Source organism: Procambarus clarkii, chromosome 87, assembly GCF_040958095.1.
Source record: "Procambarus clarkii isolate CNS0578487 chromosome 87, FALCON_Pclarkii_2.0, whole genome shotgun sequence".
In the NCBI taxonomy this organism is placed as follows: domain Eukaryota; kingdom Metazoa; phylum Arthropoda; class Malacostraca; order Decapoda; family Cambaridae; genus Procambarus; species Procambarus clarkii.
The window spans coordinates 5,591,916-5,605,849 of record NC_091236.1 but is presented as its reverse complement, the minus strand read 5'-3'; the positions used below and the strand labels follow the sequence as shown (position 1 = coordinate 5,605,849).

General features: G+C 46.8%; 1 protein-coding gene across 1 annotated transcript in view; it reads right to left on the bottom strand.

Annotated features, from left to right (window-relative positions):
• LOC123746946 (neuronal acetylcholine receptor subunit alpha-4) overlaps nucleotides 1-13,934 on the bottom strand; it is a 92,723-nt gene that overhangs the window by 24,903 nt on the left and 53,886 nt on the right. The window contains exon 3 of the mRNA XM_045728845.2: nucleotides 2,219-2,343. Coding sequence (XP_045584801.2) covers nucleotides 2,219-2,343 — 125 coding nt within the window. The remainder of the gene's footprint in view (nucleotides 1-2,218; nucleotides 2,344-13,934) is intronic.

Here is a 13,934-nt window from a genome sequence, read left to right as displayed (position 1 = left end):
TATATGCAATGTGTGGGCGTACATCAGTCCGTGCACACAGTGTGTAGGGGTACACCGTAGCTATGTGCACACCAGGTCAATGTTCACACTGAGTCCATGTAGACGCCAGTAGTATGTGCACATAAAGGGTGTATGTGCTCACACTAGGCCTAAGTGCACATATTAGATCCACCTGTACGTGCTAGACAAATACACATATACACAGTTTGCATGTCCTATATCGAGGTAACATGGACGTATAATGTACAAATGGTTTACAGACACTGTGTATGGTAATCTATAAAACATTACAGTATACATAAACCAGACATCTATGTAACATAGAATATCGACGTGTCCGCCCAATGTTAGAAGCCAGATGCTTGAGGCCTCGCTCAACTTTCCAAGATGAATCAGGTTGGACAGGGGAGTGTCATAAGACCTAAGACAATTGTTGCAAGCCTAAGTGAAATGATTTAAGCTAGGCATTTATAGAGATCACTCCACATGGAATTTTCATGAAGTAAAGTCTGAAATATTTGTTTTCATAGAGTTGTTCAGCAGTTACAATGCTTTCTAATAGATAATTTTTTGAGTGGGGTGGGAAGAGAGGGGGGTAAAGAAGGGCGAGGGAGGGAGAAGGCTGGAAGAGGAGGGGATGAGGGCAGGAAGAACAAGATGAGGGGGAAGAAGAGACCTAGGCACAGCCGAGTATTTCTTGTAGTATAGATATACAGTCAGAGATGTGTATAGCCAGTCAAACACCTCAAATCTGAGTGACTACTCACCTAAGTGTGCTAGTAGAAATGAGCTCTAGTTCTTAAGTTCCGCCTTTCGACCTGACTAATTCTCTTTCAGTTAGTGTTACCAATATTTCTTCTCTTGTTGTTCCATCCTTGACCCCGTGGATGGTCCCCCTTCCTAAATTTCGTAAAACCCTGACCCAAGTGACTAAAGCTTTTACCCCTACTACAGTTCTGAAACGCCTTTTACCCTTGAACACTTTACTCCCCACGCCCGCTCCATTCCCATCTTTCACCGATGGGTCTAAGTCTGCAGACGTTGTGGGCTACTCTGTTGTTTTTCCTGACCACACCTGTGTGTCGCCTGTCTCCGAAGACTAGCATCTTCACGGCAGAACTTTATGCTATGCTCTTCGTCAACTGCTTTCTTGCTGTCAATCCTCCTTTGTTGTTGTAGTTGACCCTCACAGTGCCCTCATGGCTCTGGAGTCCTTTAATCCAGTTCATCTGGTAGTAGTTGAAATTCAGCATTGGCTGTATTTTATCTCCAGTAGATTTAAGAAAGTGGAGTTTTGCTGGCTTCCCAGCCATACTGGTTTGTCCCTAAATGAACATGCAGATGCTGCCACTAAGGAAGCTATCCGCACTTGTCCCATCTCTTGTAAAGGAATTCCTTATTCTGACTTTTACCCAGTTATTCATTCCTCCATCCTTGACCATTGGCAGGGTTGTTGGTTGATGAGGGGCTGATGGTGACGACCACGAGGGGGACGAGTGAACGTGTCCACCTGGAGGACAGGATGGCCTAGGGCTTTGAGAATATGTTTAATATCCTCGTGGCAGTCTCTTAGGTCATTAAAACCAGTTGCAACATGGTGCGGGAGGAGAACAGTGTCAACACTGGCACATGTGTTCTTTGGGGCACACGTGAGGAACACAAATGCTGAGGTTATTTGATAAAATGCTATGCCCAAGATTACCATCCGAGTGCCGGCGGGGAAGTGGTTCAAATAGCTTCGGCTATCACTTCCTTTTGTCCGGTCGTGATGGTTAAGCGGATTAAGGCATCCTGTAGATACCAGTTGCGTTGCTCCTGGCAGTATGGGCTCGAGTCACTTCTGGGGTGTGAGTTTTCAGTCGCATATAGTCCTGGGGACCATTCAGACTTATATATATATAATACAAATATAATACACACACAAATACTTGAATATATAATCGGTAGTATTTTTTATCTAAAGTGGTTCAAGAAGTGGCCCAGAACAGTCTGTACACAAGGCACTTTACATCTGGTGTGAGGCAATTGTACAGTTATTAGTCTTGCTCCATACCCAATTGGACGGCAGCTTTACAGTCATGTGCAGGCTGCACCTACAGTAACCGAACTTTGCACGCTTGCCTCAGTACACTATAATGAATTAAGTACTTACACACTTCTTGAGAGAGAGAGAGAGAGAGAGACCACTCTCCCCCTAGGGTTAGGGGGAGCCACTCACCATATCGAAGTGCTTGAGAGTGATCCTAAACTTGACGACGGTGGTGGAGGCTGGGAGGGCCGTCCTGTCGTAGTTAACCAGCAGGTGGCGTCTCAGCTCCGTCTCCGACTCCGACATCCCGTCACCTGTCACAGAAACACACCCGTCACTTGTCTACACACTTCAACGCACACACACAACTATGCTGGCATATACATTAACACCGTTCCAATAATGCCTACACTCCAATAAAATCATTATACATAAAGAATATACGAGGATATGCTCCTAGATACTTCACTTAAAGTTGTGGTAATTGTACTTTATTACAGGTTTATCTTTTCAGAACTCATATTTTTGAGTATTTTGATGGTGCCTAATACTTCTTTGTCTTCCAGGTGTAGCAATTTTGGACTATTGGATTGACTTTGGATTACGTGGTGTCTTGTGGCCACAGTCATACTCGTAATTGGTTATTCAATAATCTTTGCTATATCCCGTGATTTCCATCTTATTCTTGTCCCTTCTGGAGAATTTCTCATTTCGGCAGATCACCCCCTTTTGGTACCCTGGAACTTTGGTTAATGTCCGGGCTAATACGCCCCACGTCTTTGCAATCCAAATGTAGGAGGACTCAAGGGGCCATAGTTCCTCTTGCACGGACTACACTGTACGGTTGGGACCCGTACAGCGGTTCTCGTCATTAATTTACTTACACAGGTAGGGAGTTAACATTCTTTTCCAGAGAACAAAAAGTGGTAACTCTGTAAGTACTATCTAGTTTTAGTAGGAAACCTCTTACCTTGGTTTTCGTCATTTAGAGACAAGGTAAGAAATCCCTACAATTTTTGGACTACTGTCGAGACAATTATATTTCACAATTCAAGTAGGATCCCTCTTGCCCTTATCCTCGTCATATAGAATACCGGTGTTACGGCCCTATTGGGTCGCAACTGGGTTCTTTCTCTGCTGTCAATAGAGTTTGGGTATCCGGCCCCAAGTTAGTAGTGACTTTCAAGGGGTGTGTTCCGTAACGCAAGTAAATTAAAGGGGAAGGGAGACAAAGGCAAAAACTTAAATATATAATTATCACCGTCACCATAAATAATATATATTTTATCACACGGGGGAGGTATAAACACTATTATGTACAATATGGTCTTCCTCTGAAGACGCGGAGTGTTCCACGGTGCTCAACGATGCTTAGCCCTTGGTCCTCTTGTGGCTTCATGATGAATCCTTCGATTCTCTCGAGTCTACCCTGGCCACAGGCCAGCCAAATCACAGCTCCACTGGGGGCACCGTCGTGGAGGCCATCAACCACAAATCCAGCCTGTAGCTGGCAGGTTCCTATCAGTTCCGCTGGGTAGGCCACTCCACGACCGATACTAGGGTTGCGAGCCCTAGGCAGGAGCCTCGTGTGACTTCACAGATCACTCTCCTCACCACAACACCCCAGTGGTTAGTCTTCTCCACTAGTCAGCCCCGGGTACGACAATCCCTGGATCTGCCACCTCACAGGCAGGCTAACACAACAGTGTTCATCCGGGGGAGTGACTCAACTTCTGCAGCTTACACTTGGAGATTCTACGGCTGCCTTGGGTAGACTGATCCAACGTTCATTACAGCAGTCCCAGGTCGACTCTGTAATCAGACACGTCATCAGTACTAGTTACACTCTAGGGCACCTCACTTACAGGCTTAGACACAAACGCCCACCTATCCACTCCATAGATGGCGTTGCTGTCTAAGCGTCACCTCACCAGAGGTCAGCAGCGGCTGTGTTATGAGCTGATCAGGACGGGAAACTAGCCCTTGTGGCCAGTATATCTCGTCCTCACTAGATGGCGTCGTCCATTTGGAGGGGGTTTCGGGAGCTGACCCACAGATGGCGTGGTCGTCACTGCTCCGGGCTCGGACGCTGGACTCGGGTCCGTAACAACCGGGTACAAGATTCCCTACGTCCTCGAAACGTCCTAGATCATTACTTTTGATCTAAGTAATCAATTCAATTCAATTACTAATGTTTATTGTTGTAACCTTGACTATTAAGTTTAAACAGGATAGTTTACAGCTGCCACGTCATCCTGTCAGTCTGACATCTCATATTTTAGTACATCAACTGAGGTATTTTCTCTGTATACTATTTGCTATCATTTCATTCACCATGTTTTGCTTAGCAGCGTGCAGGCGTACTTCAGAAGATGAAGTGGGCACACTACATCGTGCCACTAAGGCAGAGCTGCTAACTCTTCTAAATGAGTACCACATCACTGCCCCACATGGAGCCACTAGAACTGAGCTCCATAACATCATTTTGGATCATCTATTAGACAATGATCATATTACATCAGAGTCTCATAAACAACACTTAATTGCAGATAAGAGCGCCTTGGCAGCTATGAAATTGAAGATAGAGCGACCCAATCTCGAACGTGAACGTCTGAAGGAGGAAACTGCCCGGCAGAAGGAAGCTCTCCAGATACAGAGGGAACAAGCTACACTCCAAAGTAAGCGTCAGATGGAAGCTCTTCAGATAAAAGAACGTGAAGCTGCCCTCCAAAAGGAGCAAGTTGAACTCCAACGTGAATGTGAACAAGAAGCTCTTAAGGTAAGGGAACGTGAAATGGAACTCCAACGTGAGAGTGAGCGGGAACAAGCTGCCCTTCAAGAGGAACATGAATAGGAAGCTCTCCAGGTAAGAGAAGGTGAACTTGAAATCCAGCGTGACCATGAGAAGAAACAAGCCGAAATTCAACAAGCCGCTGAAAAACAAGCGGCCATCGCCCTAGAGCAACGACGTAAGGAGCTTGCCTTGGAAACTACTCACCACACTCAGCGCAAGGAAGCAGAAGCTAACCTTCCGGTACGTTTTAATCTTTCTCATGCAATTAAGTTGATGCCATCTTTTGTCGAGACAGAAATAGACGTATTCTTTACTTCATTTGAGGCTTTAGCTAACCAACTCAGCTGGCCTCAGGATCAGTGGTTTGTACTTCTCAGGTCTCATTTGACAGAGTTGTCATAACCCTCAGTATCATGCCTTCAGAAACAGACTACAAAGTGTTGAAACAGACAGAACTTGACGCCTATCTCCTCTCCATAGAGAAGTACAGACGTAAGTTTAGGGACTACATTAAAAACAGTGCTAATACTTGCCTAGAGTTCGCTAATAATAAGAAAAGGTATTTCATGAAGTGGCTGGAAGCAGCACAAGTCTCCTCATTTACAGAGCTCATCAACCTCATACTGGTGGAAGAATTCCTTAGGCGTGTTCCTAATCCCATACGTCTCTACCTAGCAGACAAGGAAGAAACCGACCTTACTAGATGTGCACAGTTGGCTGACTCCTACAGTCTTATTCACAGATTACCATTCGACACACCTTCTAGTAAGACAGCCTGGTCTAGTCCTGCAAAACTGAGTACCAGCAATGTGAACTCGTTGCATTGCAAATGCTGCAGAACCTATGGACATAAATAAATAAATAAATAAATAAATGTTTATTTAGGTAAGGTACATACATACAAGAGATTTTACAAAGAATGATGGATTTATAGATAGGGCTAGTACATACAATGCTAGTACATACAATGTCCCATACATTCACATATGGGACTAATAGAACAAGAACCCGGCAATGTGATGTTATAGTGGCCAGAATACGGCTTGGATATATACGTATCTGGCAGCTTTCTCAAAACCCAAATGTCGAGTACACAATGTGTCAACTTTGTGAAAGAGAAAACATGCACTCTCTTGAACATTATATTGTAGAATGTCCCATATTGACTGACTTTCGCCCTCCTGGGCTAAGGTATGCTGAACTGTGTAATTACTATATGAGTACTGGAACACTTGATGATATATTGGACTTGAACCCAAGATTAACCATGTAATGTATCAATTATACAATGTATGTATGTGATGTAACTATATAACCTGAGCTTGTAAAAGCACCTTCATCACCTTCAGTGATTAAGTGCTTAATTGCACACTAGTTTCTCTATCAGCTATCTCACCCTGTCAGAGTAAAAGAGACAAATGTATGTGAATGCATGTGTGTGTATATATGTATGTATACATGTATGTATACATGTATGTGTACGTATATGTGTGTGTGTGTATGTATATGTATGTGTATAAAGTATATATGGAAGCTGATCAGAATTACATTTCACCTTTGTAAATGCACATTAATGACACTATGTAAAAGACACACCGAACACTTTATGTAGGACATACGTAAATCTGTGTATCTATGTATTTACGTATGTAGGTTAGCTTAGCATTTTAAAAGCACCGAATCACCTTCTGTGGTTGAGTGTTCAATAAACCCTTGAACTATATGTTTAACACATCTCTAACCCTGTCCATGGAGGACAGAAGAAAATGTATATATGCTGCTTAGCATTGTAAATGTGTGGCCACGTCTGTGGTAGAAAAAAAAAGGATGGGTATGGGGACCACTACCACCCACAGGATGGGTATGGGGACCACTACCACCCACAGGATGGGTATGGGGACCACTACCACCCACAGGATGGGTATGGGGACCACTACCACCCACAGGATGGGTATGGGGTCCACTACCACCCACAGGATGGGTATGGGGACCACTACCACCCACAGGATGGGTATGGGGTCCACTACCACCCACAGGATGGGTATGGGGACCACTACCACCCACAGGATGGGTATGGGGTCCACTGACACCCACAGGATGGGTATGGGGACCACTACCACCCACAGGATGGGTATGGGGACCACTACCACCTACAGGATGGGTATGGGGTCCACTACCACCCACAGGATGGGTATGGGGTCCACTACCACCCACAGGATGGGTATGGGGACCACTACCACCCACAGGATGGGTATGGGGACCACTACCACCCACAGGATGGGTATGGGGTCCACTACCACCCACAGGATGGGTATGGGGACCACTACCACCCACAGGATGGGTATGGGGTCCACTGACACCCACAGGATGGGTATGGGGACCACTACCACCCACAGGATGGGTATGGGGTCCACTGACACCCACAGGATGGGTATGGGGACCACTACCACCCACAGGATGGGTATGGGGACCACTACCACCTACAGGATGGGTATGGGGTCCACTACCACCCACAGGATGGGTATGGGGTCCACTACCACCCACAGGATGGGTATGGGGTCCACTACCATCCACAGGATGGGTATGGGGTTCACTACCACCCACAGGATGGGTATGAGGACCACTACCACCCACATGATAGGTATGGGGTCCACTAGCACCCACAGGATGGGTATGGGGTCCACTACCACCCACAAGATGGGTATGGGGTCCACTACCACCAACAGGATGGGTATGGGGTCCACTACCACCCACAGGATGTGTATTGGGTCCACTACCACCCACAGGATGGGTATGGGGGTCCACTACCACCCACAGGATGGTATGGGGGTCCACTACCACCCACAGGATGGGTGTGAGAGCACAATAAATGCCATGACACCTAAAACTAGACCTTTGGTGGTGTGGGACCTCGCCATAGACATCATAAATGGTATTGGGTTTAGCAGCGTGAAATAGGGGTTTGTGGGCGGCGGCCGCTGTGAGCGTCCCAGGAATGCCTCCAGCTGGACAATGCATCTTTTATTTATTTATTTATTTATATACAAGAAGGTACATTGGGGTTAAGAGACTACATAGCAACGATGACTTTACATTCTTGTAAGGTCACTAACATGCATTGCGTTTTGGGCAAGTCCCTAATCTAACATAATTTTAGAAAGATAATTTCCAGCAAAATTTACAAATAATGTTTTCAGGTACTGTACATTGTAAGAAATTTTGACAATACACAAAGATTAGATTAATACACAATAATGACAATACACTATAATGACTAATATTACTAGGTAAATTAGAGTAAAATTTGAGGTTATCAATTGGTTCATTGTAGCACAATTTGAGGATCGTTTCAAGGAATACTGCAGTAAAATATGTACACAATATAACAAACATGATATCAGATGATAACATTGAATACAGTGGTAAAGTTGTATGGCTTAGGTACATATACTGGGCGACTGAGTAGCACTAGATAGTGTGAGTTTAAAACATTTGGTAGGAAACTATGAAGATGAAATTAGGTACATTTTAATTTTGTTTTTTAATAAGTCAAAAGTTGGACAACTTTTCAATTCATTAGGGAGTGAGTTCCATAGACTAGGTCCCTTTATTTGCATAGAGTGTTTACACAGAATAAGTTTGACTCTGGGGATATCAAAGAGATATTTATTTCTGGTGTGGTGATAATGGGTCCTATTACATCTGTCCAGAGAGAGGGAGAGTTTAAGTGCAGGGTTCTGCACTTAAGAGTGCAGGGTTCTTAAGTGCAGGGTTCTGCACTTAAGAACAGGGTTAAGAACAGGGTTTTGTGACCCCCATCTTGGACTGCTCAACACACCCTATGCACATTTCCTTCATATATTTTCTAGCATTTGTATGATCGGAACAAATGTTTATATTGCGAGTTAAATAAAGTTGATTTTCGCTTGAAAATTACACTTAAAAATTTACTGTTATTAAATTATAGATAAAAAGTATATTTGATGTATACTTCAAAAAGTATCCTTAAGAATATTTAATGTTATTAGATCATGGTCACATAAGTTATAACGCTTGGGTCCTCTGGTCAACTATTTTGGTGAGTGGACAAAGTTAAGAGAAAATGTCGCACATTATTTAAATACCATACTACATACTGACTACATACTTTATATGTGAGGGCATGGTTACCTTAGTACCTAGAGGTGTCTGTCAATATATGTCTGTGACCCTTCGTGGATTCGACGGTGGGCAGAAAGGGATCGCCTCCACTGGCTATCCAGTACTAATACCACTCAACCAGTGACTGCACCTCCAGCTTTGTCACTAAACTAGCAATATGGCGTCCAAATTCGTCATCAAATTCATTGGCTGTGACATTGGCTGTAACATTGGCTGTAACATTGGCTGTGACATTGGTTGTGACATTGGCTGTGACATTGGCTGTGACATTGGCTGTAACATTGGCTGTGACATTGGCTGTGACATTGGCTGTGACATTCGCTGTAACATTGGCTGTGACATTGGCTGTGACATTGGCTGTGACATTGGCTGTGACATTGGCTGTGACATTGGTTGTGCCATTGGCTGTGACATTGGCTGTGACATTGGCTGTGACATTCGCTGTGACATTGGCTGTGACAATGGCTGTGACATTGGCTGTGACATTGGCTAGAGCTGGCTACATCACCCAATACCATTGTGTTGGGTGATGTCTCTGACCTGGATAGGCCTAACGTTAGGCGGGAAAGTATTAATGAGGAGAGCAGATGGTTACCTTGTATTGGTTTCAGGGCTTAGCGTCCCCGCGGCCCGGTCCTCGACTGGGCCTCCTGGTTGCTGGACTGGTCAAACAGGCTGTTGGACGCGGCTGCTCGCAGTCTGACGTATGAGTCACAGCCGAGTTGATCAGGTATCCTTTCGAGGTGCTTATCGAGTTCCCTCTAGAACACTGCGAGGGGTCGGCCAGTTATATACCTCCATACCGTTCATATACTGTACAAAGACAAACATTCCTGAGTGACTCCCGCGGCCAGAGGATCCATCAACTAAAGTGCGCCTGTGACAGGCCAATCAGCGCCCACCACACCGCTGTCAGCCCAATCATGTGTGATCTATATAACAATAACAAAAATCTTAGTTTACAATTTCGGTAACGCAAGGCAGTTCGAGCCCTGTGATTGGCTGATGCATCGACGTCATAGCTTTAGAGCATTTGGATTGGCTAGAAATCTGCCAATGATGACCAAATCCAGTTAATGTATTTTGCGAAGATTTTTTATATTGAGATTGAAGGGGAGATGGAGTAGGTTGGGGTGGAGAGGGAGAGAATAGGTGGAGGCGTCAGCGGGAGGGAGGGCGCGAGGCCGCCCATTATCACAACGTAATGCTTAAGTGGACCACGCGGCCCACAACCTAAGTTCTCACCCCCCATGCTCCCCATGAGTGTGGGGAGGTGTGTGGGGAGGGGTGTGGTGTGGGGAGGAGTGTGGGGTGGGGTGTGGGGAGGGGTGTGGGGAGAGGTGTGGGGAGGGGGTGTGGACAGGGGTGTGGGGAGGGGCGTGGGGAGGGGTGTGGGGAGGGGTGTGGGGAGGAGTGCGGGGAGGGGTGTGGGGAGGAGTTTTTTTTTTTTAACTTATTTCTGTGCTGCTAACAGGAGGAAACAGGAGAGGGAAAAAATGGCATCATAGATCAGTCTGCTACCTGGAAGAACTTCACCTGCTTGAGCAAGCCCGTGAGCTCCTGCCTGTAGAGAGGTTACCTCCCTGGGAGGATGACTCATGCAGGATTATCATCAATGAAATGGCAACGAAAAAATCCAACATGTTACCACAAGAAATGAGGCACAAGTATCTTGAGGAAATTTATAAAGAAGCCGGAGATGAACTAGATCAAATCTACACTGACGGGTCATCTAATCCTGTCAATGGCAGGGCTGGTGCAGCATACACTGTAATTAGGAATAATGCCTTTCAATGTAAGAACATAAAAACAAGGTAACTGCAGAAGGGCTATTAGCCCATACGAGGCAGCTCCTATTTATAACCACCCATTCCCACTCATATGCATGTCCAGCTCACGCTTGAAACAATCAAGGGACCCCACCTCCACCACGTTACACCGTAATTGGTTCCACAAATCAACAACCCTGTTACCGAACCAATATTTACCCAAGTCTTTCCTAAATCTGAATTTATCCAATTTATACCCATTGTTTCGAGTTCTGTCTTGTGTTGCTACTTTTAATACCCTATTAAAATTCCCCTTGTTATGTCCATTCATCCACTTGTAAACCTCTATCATGTCACCCCTAACTCTTCGCCTTTCCAGTGAATGCAGTTTAAGCTTTGTTAATCTTTCTTCACATGAAAGATTTCTAGAATAGAAAGACTAGACAAGACAAGAAAAGACTAGACTATTCCCAGAACTGAGAGGCATGAGTTACGAAGAAAGGCTGCGAGAAATGCACCTCACGACACTAGAAGACAGAAGAGTAAGGGGAGACATGATCACTACCTACAAAATCCTCAGGGGAATTGACAGGGTAGACAAGGATAAACTATTCAACACTGGTGGTACGCGAACAAGGGGACACAGGTGGAAGCTGAGTACCCAAATGAGCCACAGAGACGTTATCTTCTTGAGAGGTTATCTTGAGATGATTTCGGGGCATAGTGTTCCCGCGGCCCGGTTCTCGACCAGACATTCACCCCCAGGAAGCAGCCCGTGACAGCTGACTAACTCCCAGGTACCTATTTACTGCTAGGTAACAGGTGCATCAGGGTGAAAGAAACTCTGCCCATTGTTTCTCGCCGGCGTTCGGGATCGAACCCGGGACCACAGGATCACGCGTCCAGTGTTCTGTCCGCTCAGCCACCGGCTCCAGTTAAAGGAACTTTTTCAGTGTCAGAGTAGTTAACAGGTGGAATGCACTAGGAAGTGATGTGGTGGAGGCTGACTCCATACACAGTTTCAAGTGTAGATATGATAGAGCCCAGTAGGCTCAGGACCCTGTACACCAGTTGATTGACGGTTGAGAGGCGTGACCAAAAAGCCAAAGTTCAACACCCGCAAGCACAAATAGGTGAGTACACACACACACACACACACACACACACACACACACACACACACACACACACACACACACACACACACACACACACACACACACACACACACCTGGTGTGATTAATCCCCGCAGATCCTGACTGACAGCCTCAATTTGCCCTTCAATTAAAAAATGAAATACGGCGTAGCATTGTTGTGATGTTTGTGCGTTCATCTGTACGCACCTGTCCATACGCGTGTGGGGCGAGCCTCAGCTCCTGGTCCCGCCTCTCAGTCCTCAGTCAATACCAAGGGTAGGCGAGCCTCAGCTCCTGGTCCCGCCTCTCAGTCCTCAGTCAATACCAAGGGTAGGCGAGCCTCAGCTCCTGGTCCCGCCTCTCAGTCCTCAGTCAATACCAAGGGTAGGCGAGCCTCTTGTTTGTTATCACAGGTCTGGAAACTGTGGTGGACGTTGCCTCAGGTGCCTCACTGGTGAGGTTGTGTGTGTGGAGCAGTGTGCTGCCCGCCGGGTGACAGGTGAGTGTGGAGCAGTGTGCTGCCCGCCGGGTGACAGGTGGGTGTGGAGCAGTGTGCTGCGCGCCGGGTGACAGGTGAGTGTGGAGCAGAGTGCTGCCCGCCGGGTGACAGGTGAGTGTGGAGCAAAGTGCTGCCTGCCGGGTGACAGGTGAGTGTGGAGCAGTGTGCTGCCCCCCGGGTGACAGGTGGGTGTGGAGCAGTGTGCTGCCCGCCGGGTGACAGGTGAGTGTGGAGCAGTGTGCTGCCCGCCGGGTGACAGGTGAGTGTGGAGCAGAGTGCTGCCCGCCGGGTGACAGGTGAGTGTGGAGCAGAGTGCTGCCTGCCGGGTGACAGGTGAGTGTGGAGCAGTGTGCTGCCCGCCGGGTGACAGGTGGGTGTGGAGCAGTGTGCTGCCCGCCCAGTGACAGGTGAGTGTGGAGCAGAGTGCTGCCCGCCGGGTGACAGGTGGGTGTGGAGCAGTGTGCTGCCCGCCCAGTGACAGGTGAGTGTGGAGCAGTGTGCTGCCCGCCGGTTGACAGGTGGGTGTGGAGCAGTGTGCTGCCCGCCCAGTGACAGGTGAGTGTGGAGCAGAGTGCTGCCCGCCGGGTGACGCCCAGGCGCCATATAAACAAAACACAACGCCAGGAGCAGGAAACACAAATTACGCACTAACACACACCGAAGGACGAGGAAGTGTAAACAGAAGGAGAAGGCAATAATCGAATTATGCCATGGTAAAGTCAAGGATTCAACAAACCTGTTTACCGCCTACGATACTAGTTTTTGCGCGGAAGACATTGCCAGGAGAGGCGGCACTGGGGCGGCCGCCCCTGAGGGACAGAGGTTCATGAGACGTAGGCCCTCCGCCGCCCGACGCCTTACTGTGTATGACTTCTCGGCCTCCTGCTTACCTAAATCAGCAGTGTCAGTGGAGGAGCACACTCAGTATTATGCATGCTAGCGCCGGGCTACACATACTCTCATGCCATTACCTGTGATCGTCACTAGTGGACACAACCTCTCACCCTGCCACACGCACTAGTGGACACAACCTCTCACCCTGCCACACGCACTAGTGGACACAACCTCTCACCCTGCCACACACACTAGTGGACACAACCTCTCACCCTGCCATACACACTAGTGGACACAACCTCTCACCCTGCCACACGCACTAGTGGACACAACCTCTCACCCTGCCACACACACTAGTGGACACAACCTCTCACCCTGCCACACACACTAGTGGACACAACCTCTCACCCTGCCACACACACTAGTGGACACAACCGTTGATATTACAAAGCATGAACCTCATCATCACTATATGAAATGGAAACATTTGATGCAAGTTACCTCTGGCTCCGCCCTGTTGATCAATATGTTTGGCAACTCCATGGTGCAGCTTAAGCTAGGCTCTCATCAACAAGACTTGTTTCTATATAACCTGTTCTAACACCAGTACGTTCATTTACAAACTTACCCTTGAATAACATTTGAATACTTCATATAATGAACAAATAAACAACTCAAGCCTATGTCTTAACAAAATAAACAGAACCATAA